General features: G+C 41.1%; 1 protein-coding gene across 13 annotated transcripts in view; it reads right to left on the bottom strand.

Moving 5' to 3' along the window:
* The window catches only part of RBFOX1 (RNA binding fox-1 homolog 1), a 2,485,439-nt gene that overhangs the window by 1,388,889 nt on the left and 1,073,527 nt on the right, over window positions 1-23,023 (bottom strand). For all 13 annotated transcript variants that reach the window (XM_073015143.1, XM_073015144.1, XM_037989528.2 and 10 more), the window contains one exon: window positions 4,590-4,652. In XM_073015143.1, the coding sequence (XP_072871244.1) occupies window positions 4,590-4,652 (63 nt within the window). The remainder of the gene's footprint in view (window positions 1-4,589; window positions 4,653-23,023) is intronic.

Here is a 23,023-nt window from a genome sequence, read left to right as displayed (position 1 = left end):
CTGATGGTCAGCTATGGACCAGCACTACAGTAGATGCTGTGGAAATAATCAGAGGTGATACACTATTTGAATAATCAGCATGCATTAGGCACCAACCAGTTAGAACAGACAAATGCTGTGGCATTGAGCACAGTCCCAGGGGACCATTAAACCTTTAGTTCTGGATCAAGGGTAAATGCAAGGAAGCAGAACATATGGAACGGCAGGGAATAGAGGACACTTTGGGGTTTGAGACAGTAGCAATTTATCAATCAGAGTCTTAATTGATCTATAACAGCTAAGTATCAGCCTAGGTACAAGGGCAGACAATTCCGACTTAGCCCCTGTATTTATAAGGCTGCTAGTCTAAAGCCATCCTATACAACAATATAGTAGCAGGTTACGAGCCACATGTTCTTAAATTTAAATTAATGAACTCTCCTGACACAAAGAAATGATAAATATTTGAGATGATAGATAGGCTAACTACACTGACCTGATTACTATACAGTGTATGTATAGAAACATCACTATGTACCCCATGAATATGTGCAATTATTATTTGTCAATTAAAAATAAAGTAACATGTTTATGTTACTTTAAATAACATGATGGCTCACGCCTGTAATCCCAGCACTTTGGGAGGCCGAGGTGGGAGGACCACCTAAGGTCAGGAGTTTGAGACCAGCCTGGCCAACATGGCGAAACCCAGTCTCTACTAAAAATACAAAAATGAGCTGGGCGTGGTGGTGGGTGCTGTAATCCCAGCTACTTGGGAGGCTGAGGCAGGACAATCGCTTGAACCCGGCAGGTAAAGGTTGTAGTGAGCTTAGATCGTGCCACTGCACTCCAGCCTAGGTGACAGAGTGAGGCTCTGTCCCATAAATAATGATAATAACAACAATAAAGTAACAAATTTTTTTAAATAACATTTTTTTAAAAACCGCTTAGTTTTCAGTTAGTTTTCAGGTGTAATAGTCACATTTCAAGTGTTCAATTGCTCCATCTGGCTGGTGGTTACCATATTGAACAGCACAGATAAAGAATATTCCTTATCTATTCTCTTAGCAGGGTTAACTATGTAAGGTGATACGTATGTTAAGCAGCTTGATTGTAGTAATCAGTACATTAACATGTCTCACATATACCTTAAATCTATGCAATTTTTAAAAATTAAATTGTATTTTTATTTCAATACTTTTGGGGTACAGGTGGTTTTTGGTCACATGGATAAGTTCTTTAGTGGTGATTTCTGAGATTTTGACTCACCGCCACCCAAGCAAATCATAACCCAAGCAGTGTACACTCTACCCAATAATTAGAAAACCTCCCAGTTTTCAGGAAATGCTGAAGCCTCAGCTTCAAAGGCATGAAAAGATAAATGTGGCATGTAGGGAATTAGAGATGGAATTTCCTTTATTATTAGGAACAAAAGCTGCAAGTCTTATCTCCTGTGACACAGCATTAGCTGATCAGGGTTACGCTAAGTCATTCTGAGGTAACTAACAGCTAATACATCATCTTTCTAGTTCTTTCTATCTCCACCTCCTTCTTCTCTGTACCCTCAACCTCCTCCCAACCTTCCCCCTCTGAGTCACCAAAGCCCATTATATTAGGACTATGCTTTTGAAATAGATGCAATTCTTACTTGTCAATAATACCTCATTAAGACTTGGAGAAAAAAAAAATTCCTATAATCACAGAACTGGTGTATTGGATAACACTAGACCAAAGAAAAAGAAAAAAAATAAAGTTTGCACAATTAATTAATGATAAATGTGATGCAGCATGCCATGGGATTTTTAACCTGACGGGAAAATAGAGATCAAGGAAGCCTTCTCTTGGAAGTTAAATTTTCAAGTTGTAGAAAATCATGCTGAGGCTTAAGTTCCACCACTGACTCTGCTACTATAAGCTTTCTGTGACTTTCCTCTTAGCACACAGATAACAGCAAAGGGATGTGGAGAGCTAGAAAAAGATGCTGCTTCCTGGGAGCTCACTCTCACATCAGGTGCATTGGCCAATCTGTTCTTCTAGACCTGTCAAAGTAGAAGTGAAAGCTTTGAAGAAAAATATTGAGGGAATAAAATCCAACCATCAGAAAGACCCATACTGGTCTCTTGTCTAATGTCAATGCTATCTTTCTCCCATTTACACAATACTCCATCAGGAGTTAAGATGCACTCATCTACCTATTCAGTTTTCCATTCTTGTACCTGTCTGACTATCATTATATCCTGCAAGTACTGATGGTCTACCAGCACTACAGTAAATGCTATGGGTATCGTCAGAGGTGATACACTACTGAAAAATCAGCAATCCAAAGGGTCCTGATGCAAAGGAAACATTCTGGAAAAAATTAAACAAGAATAACCAAATTTTGGAAGCAGGAAATGAAAATTAATTTTCCGAAGCCAATGGAGACATCAAAACCCTGATTCAGACTAAAATATGGCATTCTTCCCAACATCAGCCCAGGCCCAGCGTCAGCCATGAACAAATTCCAACTATTAAGTCATCGCTCCCGCTAAAATCCTGCAAGAGACTGGAGCAATTTCTCTACCAGCATGTATCCAACATGTTATGGGTGAAGAGCACAAAAAACCCAGGCATGTGGCCAGCTTAGATGTCAAATCATTTGCCTTCCTGACAACCAGGTGACGTCCCAGAACTCAGTGTTTGTTCCCGGGGAAGTGACTGCTTGGTCTCGGAAGTGGATTGAGGTTCACTGGACCAGAGAAGCTGCAATCCCAGGGACAGTTTGGAAATCTACTAGATATACTGAGAGAAGTCAGTACCCATAAACCTCCCCAATGAGGCATCTTGCCATTTCTTCCTTTCTAAAATGATTTGTTTCCAAAAAAATTATATCTGCTCACTGGTTTAGAGCAGTAAATTAATACTTTTTTTAATGTCTCTCTTTAGACGGCAGTTGTAGATACGGAAATACCATATCCATAGACAAATTAACATGAGCTCCCTTACATCCCTGTACTAATTATCTTAGGGACCACAGCCTCCCTTAGGTTAGAAGTTCCAATCCCAATGCAGGTTTGGAACAGGAATTTCTTTCAGAGAAGCAGCAATTTGAATCATGTTCAGAAGACAGAGGAATGAGAAGGTCGTGTATGATCTGAAAACCCATCCTTGAAACCTTTTGTCCTCCATCCCTCCCCTCCCTGCCCCAGCACTAACAAAGGCATCTAAGAGAAAGATGCTGCTTGAAACAGAAAAAGATCAAGTAACAAGCATATTTAACTTTACACTAAATAGATTTGAACAGACTTCATGCCCAACAGCCCCCTCCTTTTGACTTACAAAACCTCCCAGTTTTCAAGAAATGCTGAAGCCTGAACTTCAAAGGCATGAAAAGATAGATGTGGCATGTAGGGAATTAGAGATGGAATTTCCTTTATTATTAGGAACAAAAGCTGCGAGTCTAATCTCCTGTGTGATACAAGCGTTAGCTGATCAGGGTTACACTAAGTCATTCTGATGTAGCTAACAGCTAATACACAGTCTTTTTAGTTCTTTCTATCTCCGCCTCCTTCTTCTCTGCATTTGAATATGCAAATTCCAGGACAATAGAAAGAGTCCTGCAACCCCACTGAGGGCAAAAGAATTCCCTTTGATCAGCATCTTCCAGGCCTGGAGTCCCATGGCCTCCAATTCTACCTGCTCCTTTATGACATGGGCTGATATTTGATGTATCAAATTATACTCCAGCACTTTCAGAAGTAGAACCTGCTAAGAAATTCTGCTTTCCTATGAAGGAAGCTACATCTTGAAAAATAAATATTTCTTTCAGCTAGCCTTTTAAAATTTTGATATTTATTGTTAAATTATTACAGATTTCTTCCTAAAACAAGGTATTTACCCATAAAACTATTGCAGAGGAGGGCCAATATCAGAGACTTTGTGAAGGTGCTACTCCAAATGCTAGAGTATATACGTATATATAAAAAAAAGAGAGCTGAGAAGATTGGACAAAATACTGCTAGCTTCACCAAAAATAAAGTCCTTGCATGCAATGAGAAAGGCATAAAGCGGAAAAGTGCTTACTTGCTGAAAACAAATGAAATTTTTAAAATGTACCCCAGCATCTTAAAGCACAAATTTTTTTTTGCAGTAATTTTTATATCATAGTCACGTATTCCAGCTCAGAAAGAGCAAATGACTTGTTCTTAAATGCCTCAAGAAATACATGCTCTCAGTAACTGATCTGTGTTTGCTGGCATTTCTTTCTACTTTGGAGGGTCATGTGACTCAGAAGGGGGACAGAATGTCTCCTGATGAGAAAACCTTAGCGGGGAAAAAAAGAAACCACAAACACATTTTATTTTAATCCCCAGCTAATAAAGGCACAGTTAACCCACTGATAACCTCACACATTTCCCAGGTTCACTGGGGAGGGAGGGCTAAAGGAGGGTGGTTCTACCTTGCAGGCCCTCTTCTCATCTCTGGTACAATAGGGCAGAAGAGAAAGACATAGGCAGGCGGCAAAGTTTTTGTAACAACTTCAAACCTGCAGAAAAGAGCTTTTCATAGAGAACAGGATCAAAGACATGGATATATTTATGGAATGAATGTTCGAAATGGGTTGCACTTACTGAATGCTGAGTCCGATCAAGGAAGCTGTAAGTTCCACTTGCATGAGTTCTTTGACCAGTTTCCTAAAGAAGAAAAGGGGGAACGACTTTAGTATCAAGAAATGTATTCTTTAATTTTGTCTGCACTTTTTTTGTCATAGTAATATAGACCAACTTCCAAAATAGGTTCTGACTATACTGTGAATTTAACAGCAATAACGGTGATGATGAGGATGAAAATGACTCAGTTCTTCAATATATTTTCATTACATCCTCTTGGATCCCGGTAAAGAAGGTGTTATTATTTTCTCTATTTCATAAGAGGAAACTGAGGCCCAGACAGCTCCCACAGTTCACAAGACGTTGATGTACATCGTGAACCCTGAATTTGAACTCGGGCAAGTAGACACCAAGCTTGGAAGCACTCTACTATTACACCATGAGTTCCTGTCACAGGAGGTGTTCAAGGGAAGACTGGAGGTTGACATTTCAGATATATCATTGTGGATTTTCTTCCTGGGAATTAGCTTGGATGAAATGAATTCTAAATTTCCTTTCAACTTTAGAACTGCAGGATTCTATAATGCTGATTCAGGTGATACTTAAAGTTCAACTACAGAAATGATTTAATTTTGCAATGAGTAGTATTATGATATAAGGTATGCCAGCAGTAATAAATTCCATAAATATGGCTATCATCACCCAATCAGAGGGATTAAGATTCATGTTCATTGATATTTAAATAAACCAAATATCACCTGAACTGCAAATGGCCGTTATAATCTCCTATAGTTCAGTGAGTTGAAAGAGAGGTCATCTCCTACCAGAAAAACCAAGATTTCTGGTAGATCTGAAAGACGTTTATGGCATCCTATACCCAAGGGGGCTGGGATACTGACTTGTTTCCTCTCTGGGGAGAAACTTAAGTAGCAGAGATGGGACTGCTTTGTAGGGTTCTGGAATCCTGATCCATTGCTCACTGAATTACTCTTACAAAGTAGCAATACAATTTACACCAAGACTCAATACAATTCACAAGATTCAGAGGTAAATTTAAAACATTATTTGCAGATGTGTTTAGACAATATACCACCTTCCCTAATGTGATAGGTATATCTAGATATATAGATATACAGATATACACATCTGTATGTATACATACAAATAAATGAAGATTACATATGTGTATGTGGATGTATATATATATGTGTGTGTAGTCTTCACATCTGGTGAGTCCCCTCGTGTTGATAAATTACAACACCTAAGAACCTCAAGTGACTTCAAAAAATTGGAAAGGGGGAGATCTGCAGAGAGACACAAGAATAGATACAGCTACTAAGTGGTTGAAATGGTGGTGATAGTATTCACCCTTCAACAGCCTTTTGCTTTGCATTTTGATGTCTTGAATTTCTTTCAACTAATAAAAATGACCAATCTCATGGGCTAGTGTCAACAAATGGCAATGATGCACTCATTCACCACACATCTATCTATCCATCCATCCATCCATCCATGTATCCATCCATCCATCCATCCATCCATCCATTCACCCACCCACCCATCCACCTACCCATCCACCCAACCATTCACCCATCCACCCATCTACCCACCCATCCACCCACCTATCCACCCAGAGACCCATTGATCCATCTATCCATCTATCCACCCACCCACCTACCCATTCATCCATCCATCCTCCCACCCACCCACCCATCTATCTATCCATCTGGTTCCCATCCATCTATCCATCCGTCCACCCACCTACCCATCCATCTATCTTTCCAATCATCCTTGGCTTCACTACCTACTAGCTTTGTGATCATGGTCAAGTCACTCAACTTTTCTTTGTCTCGGTTTCTTCATCATTAAAATGGAATCAACAGTATCTGCCTCAAGGAATTCAGGTGAATATTAAAAGTTAATATTTGTAAAACACTTAGCATTGTGCCTGGCACAAAGTCCGTGCTTTTTAAAAGTTTATTGTTTATTAAGCCTTTTAAATGTCAGATAGTGTCCCCCTGATGCCTACAGTCCAGTGGGGAAGATAGACAGATCTTCATCGGGGACATTGGGGAAGGCTCCATCAAGGAAGTGGCAATGGAGCAGACATTGTAAAGCTGAGAAGTGGAAGAACATGATTTGGGAAGAATGGTTAGAACAGTTAGAATATAAATAGTCAAAATACATGGTTCTCATCTATAAATTCACAGTATGCCTCCACTGCAGGATTATCTGAGTCCTAATAATTATAGTAGTTGTAGTTTCATTGAATCCATACTACATTCCAAACTTCATATAGAAATTTGCATGCATCATCTCATTTATTAAAAATGATAGCTACCATGGTCAGGTTCAACCTTTTCAGCTCCTACTCCCTCTTTCCTGTGACTTCCTCCATCTCCGAACACATCCTTACATTCTAAGATCCAGCTAAATCAAATACTTAAGACACAATGCACTAGTATTCATTTAGCCCTTTGATTACAACCTTCTCTCATCCTAAACTGCCCTTCACCCGGCCCCATTTGAACTCATGGAAGGTCTTGAGTCTTGAGACTTGAACGTCTACCAAAGCGTGCTCTCTGTAGCTTTCATTGACCCTTCCAGTGGGCCTGAATTTTAGGGGAGGTCCCTATGGCCATTCACATATTCTTCTATTAGAAGCAGAATTATACATCCTTGTAACTTTTTGTGGATTTGGCCTACCCAGGCTGTGAATTTCTGGAAGGCAAGGGCAATGTTAATTCAACACTGTAACTTTGTAGCCTGGGACAAGACCCCTTACGTACTGCTCACTACATTGGGTAACCTAAGAAGTGATTCCTCCTTGCCCCAGAGGATTACAGCACCAAGAAAGGACATTGACCTTCATTCCAGAAAGAGGTTTCTCTGAGCAACAGGGCTTTCTCTGGTACTACCATACTTGGTAACCAGGTAATAACATTTAATTTCATGTCCATGTGAGTCCAAACCCACACCTTTATATCTGTTTTTAATCCAACCTGCAGTTGAAATGAATTTTATAGCCCCCTCCTTTCCACTAATAAGAATCTGTCAAGTCCTTTAGGGGGATTATTTTATAAAAACAGAGGCTGAGAACCATTGTTATAAAGTGAGAATAGAAATGATCATTAACAATGGCCCCAGACAGCAAGAAAACCCTAATATGCTCTCCAGAGTTCCAGAGGAGTGATGTAGTGTTATTTTTTTCTTTTTAACTAAGATTGTTCAGAGTTTGCAATTACTCTTGCAAACTACGTGAAGAGCCATTTATGACCAGGGAGAATCTCGGCTCCCAGTGGAATTGGGCAGAATTTTCATTGTACCAAGACTACACAAGAGCTAAAGAGCTGTGAGTGAAGGAAACTCAGAGGACATTGGAACAAAGTCAGGCAGAATGAAGGTGAATGCTCAGTTCATGCATTAGCTACCTTCACCTCTGCACTCCATCCAAATGGATGCACAAAATAGCAAACCGATTACTTCCAAAACACTGGTGTTGATGACCCTTGGACAGCCAGAATGTAGTTTAAGTTTCTAACTCTGACTCTCTGAACAGGGCTGGCTACTGCAACGTTTCTGTTTCCATAGACTCGGCCATCAAGTGCTTCATAGACTTCCCCAGGCGATGACTGCAATGCCATCTCCTCCTGCCTCCAGGCTTGCACCCCATGCAGGGCAAGCAGTGTGATCCTTACAAAATGTAAATGTGACCGTGTTACTTAATCATTTAAATCCTACATTACTGGTTTCCCATTTCATTCCAAAACTACCTTACCCCTGACATCCTTAATGATTTGCTCCTGGACACAGCTCCAGCCTTATTTATTTATTAGTGAGAAAGTCACACTTCCCCCCAGTTCTGGGTACCAGCGCCATGGACTTCCCCATTCTGGACCCATTTACTTTCCCATTCACTCCCCACCTGCCACAGGGATGCCTTGTATGCTATGCCTTTGACTGGGGACACTCTTAGCACCTAATTAACCCCAATGCATTGCTGCTTCCTGATGGAACCCTCCGACCACATGGCTTGAAGAGCCCATCATCCTTTCTTCATAACCCATATCCCAGCTCTTGTTTTGCATCCAATTAAAAATTATTTAAAAAAATTATTTGATGAAAGTTTGCCCGTCTCACCGGCATGTTAGTTAGCTCCATAAGGGTGGGAGCTGTGTGGGTTTTGCTCACTATTTTAACTCTGATCACAATGCCATGGATATGGCAGACATTCAATAAATATCTACCCAAGGAAGAAAAGATGGAAGGTAGAGAAACAGGGAGGGAGGAAGGAAGGAACGAAGGAACTATCGGTTTAGTCATCCTATGGCTAATTTTAGAAACACTCAGCCTCCCCAAAAGTCATTTCCCTCCCCCATCTCTGTCTAGCATAGTGCCAGAAATTGGGTCTGAAGCACATGATCCTGGCTCCATTAGTAAGTGCTATGTTGAGAAGAGACGAAACCTCACCCTATCTAGGTTCAATTTTCTCCTAGGAATTTGCAAGGCACACTTAAGTTTCACAAGTAACTGTGGGGTCACTCTTCTCTGCCACGTGTGCAGAAAAAAGGAAAAGTTGCAATGAGGAGAGAGAAGAAAAAGAGAGTAGAAGGGCCATGGAGGAGGGTTTTGGGGTGGGAGGGTAAGGGTTGCCTTGTTTCCTGATTACATAGCAGTTCAGAAATGCCGGTCCCTCCTGGGACTGGGCACGCCGCCTGACTTTTAGTGCTGAAACTTGCTTCTGTGCTCCTGTGCCGTGTAAGAAACATGCCCATCTATTGAGTGAACGTGAATGGGTTTCTGTTGTTTGCAAACAATGCAATTATGTATAAGACCATTTCAGAGGGTGGTGCCTCACCTAAGTAGGGATTTTGTACCCACCCTGCAGGCAGAGAAGCAAACTGTATGTTGATCACATCAGGGACTGTGATTGCATACCCGCTCTCCAAGCCTCACAGCAGCCCCTGACCTCATTCAGGTGTCTGGCATTTAACTGTCCTTTAAAGGATCCTGAAGCTGAACCAGCAAACTGCCCAGGGTTGCCTGGTACCACTCAGGGATTATGATATGCGATTCCTGGTGGTAGAGAGGTTAGTGCCTATCACACCTGGGATGGGAGAAGTGAACCAGGACAGGAAGTGCACTGAAGCCTCCTGAGACTGGAGGTAGAGGCCCTCCCCATGGGAATCCAGTGACTCCCAGCCACATAACAGGAAGCTACTTAGCAGTAACCACTACTGCAGTCAGGGTATCTGACTGGCCTCAGTCTGCCATGCAGAAGATTCATGCATCCCTGGATTCACTGCAGGATCACTGCACCCTCAGTTCCAGCCTCAGAAGCAATACATAGTGTTACTGTAAACCTGTGGTTCCTTTTCTAAGGACAGCCTTGGGTCAAAGCACTACCTTTCCCTGACATCAGGTGTAGGCATTTCACACAGTGAGGACAGCATGGAATATCTTTTGACATCAGGAGCGGATTCTCCAACATCATCTCCTTTTGCTTCCCATCCCATCCCCACATCAGATGCTTGGCCTCTGTGACGAGCATTCCCCAAAGAGACATTCTTTTTCTCCATTTATATTTGTTGAGCGAGCTGAACAAGAACAAAACCCCAAAGCCAATAGTTCTTTTTTTTTTTTTTTTTTTTTTTTTTGAGACAGAGTCTCGCACTGTCACCCAGGCTGGAATGCAGTGGCATGATCTCGGCTCACTGCAACCTCTGCCTCCCAGGTTGACGCCATTCTCCTGCCTCAGCCTCCCAAGTAGCTGGGATTACAGGTGCCCGCCACCACGCCCAGCTAATTTTTTGTATTTTTAGTAGAGACGGGGTTTTGCCATATTGGCCAGGGTGGTCTCGAACTCCTGACCTCGTGATTTGCCCACTTCAGCCTCCCAAAGTGCCGGGATTACAGGTGTGAGACACCGTACCTGGCCAAGCCAATAGTTCTAAACTAAAATGAAATGTCCTAGCATCTCTGATATCACTGTGCCTGGGCACTACCTGTTTCCTCTATCTGGGATTCTGTTCCGTTTTTTTTAAACCACTGGTAAATGTGCACCTGTTCTTCACAGCTTCAGGGAGTCCTCGCTGACTTCCCAAGCACAATGAATCATGCCCTCTTCCCCACTCTTAGAATCCAGTTAGTATTTCTATAGACTCATCATTCATAGACATCTGTCTCTACATCTGTCTTCTCTATTGGAGTGGCAGCACCTCAAAGCATCAGGCTGTGCCTAGTCATATTCATGAGTGACAGTACAGTTCGACAAGTACTTTGACATCCTAGAGGTTTTGGACACAGATTTGGTTTCAAAATCAGTTCTCTCATTAGTTCTGGGCGAGCTGCTTGACCACCTGGAGCTTCAGTTTTTTATCCATAGAATGGGTATAATAATGCCCACCTCAGAGGGTTGACGTGAGGACACTACAACTAAATTACCTGGCACTACTACCAAATAAATATTTCTCAAGCCAAAGAGCCAAGAACTATGCCTACTTCTTCAACAACAGTTCTCTCAATAAACAAAGTCGTATTGTGCTTTGCAAAATTTGGCCAAGGCAATAAGATCATCCAGATGACTTTCAGCATAGCCTAGTGTCATAAGCCATCACGGCACCTGCCACGTAGTAACTGCTCATTGAAGAGTCCTAAAAATAAGGAACCAATGAGGCTGTTCTCTCACCGATCACATACAATTGTAGCCGCTATCCCAAGGTTTTTATGTGGCTTACGCTGTTTGAAGGCAATAAGCGGCTGGGTGTGGTGGCTCACGCCTGTAATCCCAGCACATTCGGAGGCTGAGGGCGGATCACAAGGTCAGGAGTTCGAGACCAGCCTGGCCAATATGGTGAAACCCTGTCTCTACTGAAAATACAAAAATTAACTGGGCGTGGTGGCAGGCACTTATATTCCTAGCTCCTTGGAAGGCTGAGGCAGGAGAATCGCTTGAACCCGGGAGGCAGAGGTTGCAGTGAGCTGAGATCGTGCCACTGCACTTCAGCCTGGGCGACACAGCAAGACTCTGTCTCAAAATAACAATAATAATACTAAAGTCAATAAGCATCATTGCATTTGCAATAAACAAGTGCATTAAACATTGCACTTAAATGCAATTAGTCTTTCTGCTCCTTTTAATTTGGCTGCATTTGCCCATTCAACAAGGGCTCAGGTCTAGTCTCTGTGTCTGCTTCATGGAAGGGTTCCTCCCAGCCTGCCTCTGCAGGGAAGCAAACTTCTCCCCGAAGCTCCAGGGACCTCCGAGAGACTAACAATATTACACCCCACACACCGCCTCCCTTTGAGCCTTATTGTTGGTGTGTTTAATTTCCTGTCTTGGCCTTACAGGAGATTTCTAATGTTTGGGCTGTAGGGTATGTTCTGATTAAAAATAATCCTCCCAATTATGGGTTGGCATGGGCCTCCTGTCAGGCGCACTCTGCCACCAGCTCCGCTTCCCTGTCAGCAATAATTGTGTCTGCAGTGCCTAACTGTAAATGAAAACCCAAGGGGCAAGTTTGGGTCCCTGGTTCCTGGGCCGCGCCGGATCTTTTAATTTGCACTGTCTGTCAAAAGGATGCAACTGTGTGTACTCCAAAGAAATCCTCAGACTCTCAGATTCAAGGCCAGAGAGAGAAGAGGTACCACAGCCTTCTCAGAGAAATTGCATTTGAACCCGCCAGAGATAACAGGGTGTGTGTAAGGCAACGAGGCTCTTTTTACTTGGCTCCAAACTTTAGCTAGACCCAGTATGAAAAGGGAAGCTGAACTCCAGGGAAATTTCAAGGTGTATTTATATTATTTCTCCACCGAGTACATAAGACGGGCCATTGAATTCAAAACAGGTGAACGCAATGGTTTGAAAGGAAATATACACATGAGACCTGATTATTTCAATCTCTATAAAATTAAAACTTCCTGGGTATAGGGTGAGAGGACAGAGGTAAGTCTTTTCAGCTGGGAAATATCATCAAGGTATTCCTGTATAAGCAGAGAGATGTCCCTCTGGCCGGGCTCGGACTAGGCACTTGAAATATGCTGTAGGGTTTAAAAAGTGGCACAGGAAGACAGCTACCAAGTAAAGTTGTTTTAGGAGTGATAGTGGGGAAATACTTTTGGTGTTCCTCTACATCCCCCGTATCTGTTTTTCTAAGAACGGCACCTGCTATTCCAGACAGCATTTGCATCTCTTATTCCACAACTCCTGATACCTGGTCGAATATCCTGCTCTTTGCATAAATAGGGGATGCAATTTATGCATCCAATGCATACCAAATGCAACACCAATGCATTTCCCCAAGAAACTGCCTCTCCGGCTCAGCCTAGCTCCAAGGGGCTTCTTTTACTTACAACATACATTTCGGTGACTAAGTCATCCAGGTAAGACCTACTCAGAGCCACAGGAGCAGGATGTTCAGGTGTAGGCAACCTTGTCAGTCAGCAAACTACAGACCACGAGTCAAGTTAACACACAGCCAGTATTTTTATTTAAAAAAATGTTTCTCGGCTGGGCGCGGTGGCTCAAGCCTGTAATCCCAGCACTTTGGGAGGCCGAGACGGGCGGATCACGAGCTCAGGAGATTGAGACCATCCTGGCTAACACGGTGAAAACCCGTCTCTACTAAACACACAAAAAAATTAGCCAGGCATGGTAGTGGGCACCCGTAGTCCCAGTTACTCGGGAGGCTGAGACAGGAGAATGGCGTGAACCCAGGAGGTGGAGTTGTAGTGAGCCCAGATGGCACCACTGCACTCCAGCCTGGGCAACTGAGCGAGATTCTGCCTCAAAAAAAAAAAAAAGTTTCTCTGGGATGCAGTCATGTGCATTCATTTATGTAAGTGTTATCTAAGATTGCTTTCATGCCACAAAAGCGAAGCGGAACAGATGATCCAACACGTGGCTTGCAAGCTCAAGAACATGGATTCACACACAGAGCCACAAGGATCTACATTAGGAATAAGCAAATAATAATCACAATCCAAATAAATCAATATAGAAATAACATAGATGATAATGTATAGGATGTGCAAATAATCCAAATAGATAAATATACAATGTAAATGATTATAATTTATAAAAATATGTAAATAACATTCCAAATAACTATGTAAATAATAAAAATTATCATTTATAAAAATAGGTAAATAACAACCTAAATAAATACATAAATGAATAAATGATTATAAAATATGTAAATAACAATCCAAATAAACATATAAATATGACTACCATTTATAAAAATATGTAAATAACAACCTAAATAAATATATAAATGATAATTTATAAAAATTTCAAATAACCTAAATGAATGTATGAATGGTTATAATGTATAAAAATATGTAAATAACAATCCAAATAAATATATAAATATAAATTAACATTTATAAAAACATGTAAGTAATAATTCAAATAAATATATAAATAATATATTATAATTGACATAAATATGTAAATAACAATCCAAATAAACATATAAGTAACACAATCATGTATAAAATATAGAAATAATTATTGAAATAGAGAAATACATAACATAAATGATTATAATTTATAAAAATACATAAATAATAGTCTAAAGATATACATAATATAAATATTATCATTTATAAAAATATATAGTTAAAACTCATTATGTATTATTTAGATTGTTATATCATTTTATATATATTTTATTAAATGATATTATTTAATGACTTAATATATTATTAAATATTATATGACTTATTTGTATATGTATTTAGATCAATTAGAAATAAATAATTTAGTATAAACAAGAAATAATTTATTTCTTATCCGTTTAGTCTTGGACAATATTAACAGCTATAATGATGATTATTCTCCAACACCAAGTATTTACCAGGTACGAGGCACTTTACTTGCAGAAGCCCCTCTAAGCACAACCACTACTATTTCTCTTTTGAGGGTGACCTGGTAGGCACCTCAGAATGTGAAAGAACTTGCTGCAGGTTTTACCACTAGTCAACAGCAAAGCCAGAATGGAAATCCAGTTCTGTGTGACTCGAAAGTCCTTATGCTGATGTAATCTTTAGTCTGCCTCTCCTTTTTTAAAAATAGAGATGTTGTCTAGTTTGACTTTTTGGGTGGCGCCTTTGGGTTCATGTCTAGCAAAAGGAGAGAAGGTATAAGCACCAAGTTCACAAAGCAGCTTCTCTGAAATATCTTCCTTTACCAATCCCACCATGAACCTAGAGAATTCCACGTTTCCACCACTTAAATGGGGGGATTTCGGGTGGCCTGTGACATCTCCTTAGAGGTGCTGAGTGCAAGGCACAGTATATCAGAGAAAACGATGACTTTTAATTCTTGCAGACAGATTCTTTTAGGTTGAATGACAAAAGACAGGCAGAAATGGATGGCAACTGCTGGCTGATTACGGGTATTGCCCAAAATTGTTTAGGAGATGAAAATGCTCCTTCCCACCACAGTACAAATGGCCAGTGAGTTCTTCTGGCCAAGAAGAATGAGCCTTCTCAGCTAACGCTCCTGAGTTCATGTGAACTGAGTTTACCCAAATCCATCAGTTCTGGAGCTGGCCTGGCACACACTTGCTATTGAGAAGGCCAAAGGATTTCTTTTTTTTTTTTTTTTTTTTTTTTTTTGAGACGGAGTCTCGCTCTGTCGCCCAGGCTGGAGTGCAGTGGCCGGATCTCAGCTCACTGCAAGCTCCGCCTCCCGGGTTCACGCCATTCTCCTGGAGAAGGCCAAAGGATTTCATCCATGAAGAAATCACTAGACTTCTTACATAAAAATGACTCTGACATAAAAGGAGGGCTAATCTCTGCAAAAATCTAATGCAGAAAGTTCCATTCCTTTCAACCCACGAGCGATAACTGAGAGGCCTCAGTGTCTCTTGCAACTTGCCAGGCTCCAGGAGCAGGGCTTGAAGGGAAAGGAGATCCCCTGCATGGTTTCCATCCATAATTCAACTCTCAGCTCAAATACTGCTTCCTTAGCAAAGTCTCCTCTGATCAGTTCCTGCAGCAAATCTAGGACAGGTTCCCTTGTCACTGCATTTATCTCAGTTATAACTATACAGCAAAACATAAGCATTTGATTAGTACCTGTCTGTCCCACTAGGCTGAGTGCTCCCTTAGGACTCACACATGGAGGGTTTTGCACCCCACCAAATACTCTGCACTCAACACAGTACCTAGAGCAAAACCAACGCTCTTTAAATATGGGCTCAGCGAAGGAGTGAATAGTTCTAGAAAGAAACCACATGTTTCTCTGCCATCTGAGACCCAGGGGCTTTCATGGACCACCCTGCTCCTTCTTTAAGCTCAACTTCCTACCTACCTCATGTCCAGCTCCAAAGGGGTCAGTTACAGGACAGACCATGATATTCAGAGGCAAGTGCATACATGAAGACAGAGCTTTGAATTTGGAAGTCATACCCACTTAGGTGCAATTGGCAGCTCCAGCATTTGCGAGTTGCGTGAACTTGGGTGAGTTACTGTCCATCTCTGGCCTCAATTATCTAATGCACGAGGTAGAAATAAAAAGTACTATTTTACAGTATTCTCACAATGATCAAAAAGGCTGAGAGTATGACTAGAGTATGTGTTTAAAAAGCTGTACCTACTTGAGTCATACTGAAGTCCTCCCAAACTGAAGAGGGCCTTGAGAGACAAGTAAAAGTGATGGAAATTATTGTGACTTACAGGAACTCAGTAAATATCTATCTGGGAATGATAGGGACATATGCATGTGAGTGTGCGTAAATAAAGACAATGCCAATAGCAAGAAAATAATAAAAATTAACAGGAAGAAGAAGGAGGAGGAGGAGCAACTAATGTTTACTCTGTGTCATGCAGTGTGATAAACAAGTTGTATGCAGCATTGCACCAACATCCCTATGCCCTGGGCAGCATTATCTCCAATTCACAGATGAAGTATGATGCCCAGAGAAGGTAAGTAATGGTACATGTTCTCACTGAGAAGCCACACCTTGAACTGTGGTCTGAATGGCAGTTATGCTATATTTGCTCTCAGTGAGAATGCTTCCATCCCAAGTAGACATCACATGCTTATGACTACACAAGGAAGGATTTGGGATAACCTGACAAGGACACTGATGTGCTTTTACAAGAAAGGAGCTCAGATGTGCCATGGGGCTGTGATCGGCTCTCACACACACAGGAATCTGCCCCACCGTGCATCACCCATTCCCAACCGATTCACTTTGGTATTATCCATCATCTCATTAGTTCTGTTGATTGTTGTCATTGGAGAGAGAAATCATGCAACAGGTTTACAAAGCAATGTCTCTCAGATACAGCAGTTCCTTTATTTATTTATGTATTTATTTATGTATTTATTGATTGATTGATCGATTGAGACAGAGTCTCACTCTGTCACCCAGGCTGGAGTATAGTCAGTGGCATGATCTGGGCTCACTGAAACTTCCACCTCCCTTCTCCTGCCTCAGCATCCTCAGTAGCTGACACCACAGGTGTGCACTACCATGCCCGACTAGTTTTTGTATTTTTGGTAGAGAGACAGGGTTTCACCATGTTGGCCAGGCTGGTCTCGAACTCCTGGCATCAAGTGATCCACCTGCTGCGGCCTCCCAAAGTGCTGGCATCACAGGCAAGCACCACCATGGTGGTCACTGACACAGAAATTCTAAGGAGCATCTTCTCTCTGAGTACATCATTCCCAGCCCTGAATCTCCCCTCCTCAGGCATACAGCTCTGTAGGGAAGACAGTCCTCCAGATTCCAAGTGCCCTCCTCCTCTGTTAGCAACACCAGATAGCTTGGGAGCTAAATCCACCACTTCCAAGGAGGTGGGATGGAGGAGGGATACAGTAATTTGGGAGCTCACAACAGGGTGCGATGCGGCCAGCTTTATAGAGCCAGGATTTAAAAAAACACATCATTGGGAATTCATGGAACTTTTGTTCATTAATCATCTTTTTCTTTTCATTCTTTTTTTTTTTTTTTTTTTTTTTTTGAGATGGAGTCTCACTCTATTTCTCAGGCTAGAGTGCAATGGCAAGATCTCGGCTCACTGCAATCTCCGCCTCCTGGGTTCAAGTGATTCTCCTTCCTCAGCCTCCTGAGTAGCTGGGACTACAGGCACCTGCCACCACGTTTGGGTAATTTTCGTATTTTAGTAAAGATGGGGTTTGGGCCAGGCGCGTTGGCTCATGCCTGTAATCCCAGCACTTTGGGAGGATGAGGCGGGTGGATCACGAGGTCAGGAGTTCGAGACCAGCCTGACCGACATGGTGAAACCCCGTCTCTACCAAAAATACAAAAATCAGCTAGGCGTGGTAGTGTGCACCTGTAATCCCAGCTACTCAGGAGGCTGAGGCAGGAGAATAGCCTGAACTCGGGAGGCGGAGGTTGCAGTGAGCTGAGATCATGCCACTGCACTCCAGCCTGGGCGACAGAGTGGGACTTCATCTCAAAAAACAGAACAAAACAAAAGACAGGGTTTCACCATGTTGGCCAGACTGGTCTCGAACTCGTGACCTCATGATCCACCCGCCTCGGCCTCCCAAAGTGCTGGGATTACAGGCATGAGCCACTGTGCCCAGCCCATTAATCATCTTTTCCTTTGAATGTATTTCTCAATGAAAAGTAGTTTTCCATTTCTGTTACCAAGATTAATGTGTCAACGATACACAACGGCATAAACTGGACCGGAGTGCAGAAGGAAAAGAAAGAGACAAAATAACGCAAAAAGCAAACCTTCAGTACATAGTGTGATATATTTACTGAGATTACTGCTTTATTTACACCACTGAGAACACTTTATTTTTGAGCTTCATAACTCATTGCTGTCTAAAGAAAAAGAAACTAGCTAGCTGCCACCTACTTCAACATGGAGAAAGAAAACACACCATAAAGAAAGCCCATCCTCCACTCTGTAGGTCTCGATTTTTTAAAAAATTCTATTTAATATGTATTGGACTCCAGAGCACCTTATTATCTTATTTAATTCAGACCCGGGAAGATGTCTCAGAATGAAAATGGCACTGAAGTGATCGGAACTAAGCTCTGAAATGTGGACATCATATTTTCTTCAGAGAGATAATCAGCTTATCAGAATTCATTTCAACCTGAGAAAGGTCTCACAACTACACTGAAAATTCAAGCCGGTCTCATCATCTCAAGAAAGTAATCTCAAGGAAATAGGAAAACGATCAAGGCAAACTTGGTGCCGTTAACTTTAAGAATAAGAACTGCAAGTATTATATCCCAACAGAATCACTGTCAGTGGGGTTGGCCCCCAAGTATGGGAGACAACCCCACATAAAATATGTGAAGTGCCTTCACTAATACCATTATTTTTCAAGTCATTGATGCTACTTTTCAAAGATGCATTCACTACATTCTTTACATCTAAACATTCTCCCTAAGTTAGTATTCTGAAAAAAGTCTTAAAAATATATTTTTCTAAATTAATCACTAAAAGGGGCATGAGTTTAGTCTCATGTCTGCTAATTACCAGCCATTTGGTCTTGATTAGGTTATTTAACTCTCTCTGGGCCTCAGTCTCCTGTTTGCACAAGGAAGAGGTTAGACCTTCTTGTTTTAAAAATGTTCTTTCTTTCTTTTTAACTGCAACACATGACCCGGTTCGTATGCACTTCCTCACAAGAGGAAAATCAACAAGCTTAAGAACAAAGATACCCCAAAAGTGCACATATGTTTCAACACTGTCAATACCAGGATAGATATACTGTGTACCTCTCAGTGTGACATGTTCCTTCCCACAAGAAGAAAAAAATTAAACAAAACATAAAATCCATCTAGTCAGAAAGGGATATCTAACTTTTTCAAAAAGCCAATGGATTTCAGAAGATAAAAGAAAATTCCTGATAGTCAATCCTTCATGTTCAGCAAAGAACAACCAAGCCATTTGGTACAATGCTCCAGAAAAACAGACAATGAAGGAAATGAAGGAAAAATAGCGAGGCAGAAAGATCAATACAGCACTCAGCATCTCCGTGTGGGAGAAAGGAAAGTCATAAAACTAGAGTGAGATCATGAAAGGTTTGCGAAATGTTCAGGGGCCACCTCAGGTAACCATCAAAAGTTATGTATCTAATATGGGACCTCATCCAAATGTGTTTTGGGTAGTATTTTCTTTATAGCATGATTTCAGGTAAGAAATAAACATTGTGGATGAAGCCACAGGGCACATAGGCAGTCTTGAGATAAAAATATTTGCATCTCTGGTCTTGTCATGAGGGACAATAACATATAGTGGTAAGAACTCAAAATCTACAGTAAACAAAGCTAGGTTTCTGATTTTTCTCTGAGTTTGACACTGGGGCATTTACAGACCCCTTCGAACCTCAGGATGTTCTTCTGGCAAGTGGCTGGAGTACCTGTGCTATTGGATCCCTGTAAGGATTAAATGAAATGCTGCATATCTGACGCTTCACAAAATGCTTGCATATAATTCTGATAAATGTTCATAACTTTTAATCAGTAAAGCCTCATGTCTTGGGCCCAGATCTAATAGAAGCAGATCCTAGCATTCAGTGAGTATTAAGTCACAGAGCGTTTGCTAAGTTCTAGGCACTCCCCTAAACTGTATTTACAAAATTTTCCTTTTTTAAGAGTAGTTTTGGGTTCACAGCAAAATGAAGAGAAAGGTACAGAGATTTCCCACACACCTCCTCACACACGCATAGCCTCCCCTAAACGTTTTCTGTAATATTTTTTTCGTTTGAAAATCTTCACAACAGGGAGTTAATTTCACTTACATCTCCGGAAACTAGATCTCATAACGTTCCAAGTTACCCTAAAATGCTTCAACCTTTCACAAAAATCAGAAAAGCATCATTTTCATAAAGGCATTTATTTCAATGAGATCTGCATCGTTTAATAAGAAAGCAGTCTTTAATCCTAATAAGGCAAAATCCTAGCTAGGCAATTGGAAAAACAAATGAACAAACAAACAAAACACCTCACTTAATTTCCAAACATAGTCTACATTCTTCGGCATGTGACACCCATCAAAAATACAGAACTCATGTATATGAAACACTGAGTTTTTCCACATGGATTTAGAGTCTGGTTGTGCATAATTTCTTTTAGATTTGAAATATGTAGAGATTTAAATACGTCTACAATTTAAAGAAGCAAAGAAAAAAATGTACGTTCCAAAGTTTCCAGGTTCTGTTTCTGATCCTCAAGGATTTTTTTTCAATGACAATTCATCGGAAGTAAATGTTTTTCAAAGGAACATAATGTAAGTTACTTGTGTTCATTTTAATGTGCGCATCGACTCATTAATCCATTTGGCACTTTTTGCGTTCCCACTTTGTGAAAAGCATCAAAGCATGGAGCCAGGTACAGTTAGGGATTCAGAGATAAATGGGGTGTTCCATTTTCTAAACAAGCTCACATTAATAATAGCTAATAGAAGACACAATAAAACAAGATTCCTAGCCGAAAAACTGAAGAGCAATGCATTCTGACTTGGGAGGTGGTGGTGGAGTAAATGGACTTGGGAAAAGTGGCAACTGTGATAATTCATGGATTGAAAACACGGTCACTAAATGAAAGGGTAGGGCTACAAGCTAGATGCAGGAAGCTCCACGCCATCTGAGGGAATCAGGAATAGTTTTTTGGAGCCAGAATGTGGGAAAGACATTGAGGGTAATTGGAAAGATGAAACTAGATGAAGGAGGCTTCATGAGTCCAACCCAACAACAGTATGAATTTAATGAGTACTCCGCTAAATACTTTATACGTATCACCTGTGCAAGTCTGGCTAGTACCTCTGTGAGGTAGGTAGTTGAGTGGGGGGAGGGATTTCTTTTTATTCTTATTTTTTAAGTTGACAAAAATTGTATATATTTATGGTGTACAACACGATGTTTTGGAATATGTATACACTGTGGAATGGCTAAATCAAGCTAATTAACATGTGCATACTTATCTTTTTTTGTGGTGAGAACACTTAAAATGTACTCTCTCAGTGATATTCAAGTATATATGTAGTTATTAACTATAGTTGTACAATAGGTCTCTTGAATTTATTCCTTCTATCTAATTGAAATGTTGTATCCTTTGATCATCTCCCCAGTTCCTCCCCTCTCCCCAGACTCTGGTAACCACCATTCTACTCTCTGTTTCTATGAGCTTGACTTTTTTAGATTTCTCATATAAGTGAGATCACACAGGATTTGTCCCCCTGTGCGTGGCTTATTTTACTTAACATAATGACCTCCAGGTTCATCCATGTTGTCACAAATGACAGGATGTCCTCGTCTTTTGAAGCTGAATGGTATCCCATTGTACATGTGAGTGAGGTAGGTGCTTTTATTATATTTATTTCAACTGTAGATTCTGGGGGTACACATGCAGGTTTGTTACAAAGGTATATTGTGTAATGCTAGGGTCTGGGCTTCTAGTGAACCCACCTGAGTTTGGTGTTTTTAATGCCATTTTTTACCATTGAGGAAACTGAACCGGGACAGACTTGTTTCCCAAAGACCCCTTTGATAAGGAGAGTCACGCCTTTAACTGACACCCAGCGGACTCCAGAGTCCATGCTTTTGGCCACTGCAAATAACTGAGTTTAGGCTGTGGCAGGTAGTCATTATGAATCCATTAGGGATCTCTCAGAAGGGGAATGACTTGTTCCAACTGTATTTTAGGAGAAAAACTGGCCGAAGGCTAGAGAGTGAACTGGAAGTGAGAGCAATCATGACGCTGGAGTTTTGGGAAGTTAGAGTAAAATGAGGTCTCTGAAATCACTCTAACTGGTGGCTTACGTGTGCTTGACCATGTACTGGCGCGGTGACCTTGGGCAAGTTACTCGACCTCTCTGAGCTTCAATCTTTACACCTGTAATATGGAAGTCATGAGACTGCCACTCATCTCAAAAGGCTATTTTTAGAATTACATGAATTGACTTATTTAAAGGAAGTAGATCTGCCTGCTCAACTGTGGCCATTTAACAATGGTGTTAGTAAACAACGCAGTTATTACGTTATTTATCATCCCCTGAGGAAGAGAGATGGAAGAACAGAAAGAGGAAATGGGTTCACTGATTCAGATGAGTTTGTGAGGCTAAGGCCCCTGCATTGGCCACTTGTGTTTTCTTCCCCCTGGTGCAGTATTCAGCCTGCTCCTTTCATTCTAATGTTACCACCAGCTGCTGCATTGCTTGGGGTTACTTTCCTTGCAAATCAGACTGTGGGTTGCAACTGGCAGATGGCTTTTACCTGGGAACAGAGATGAAGTATCAGAGACAAGGGCAGAAATAGCACCAGAGAAGAGGTCAAGATCCTGATATTCTTTTCCATCCATTGTCACCAATGAATACCAGTGCCTACTAGGGCTCCCCTCTGGGTTCTTAACCTCTCAAGTACCGCATGAGGAATGTCAGATCATCAAAAAACCAGAATAGGCTATTATTCCAAATTTTCCATGAACATCCAAAGGGTGGTACGATCCATT

This window comes from Chlorocebus sabaeus, chromosome 5 (assembly GCF_047675955.1).
Source record: "Chlorocebus sabaeus isolate Y175 chromosome 5, mChlSab1.0.hap1, whole genome shotgun sequence".
Lineage (NCBI taxonomy): Eukaryota > Metazoa > Chordata > Mammalia > Primates > Cercopithecidae > Chlorocebus > Chlorocebus sabaeus.
The sequence above is the reverse complement of the archived record's forward strand: the minus strand, read 5'-3'. Positions and strand labels throughout refer to the sequence as shown.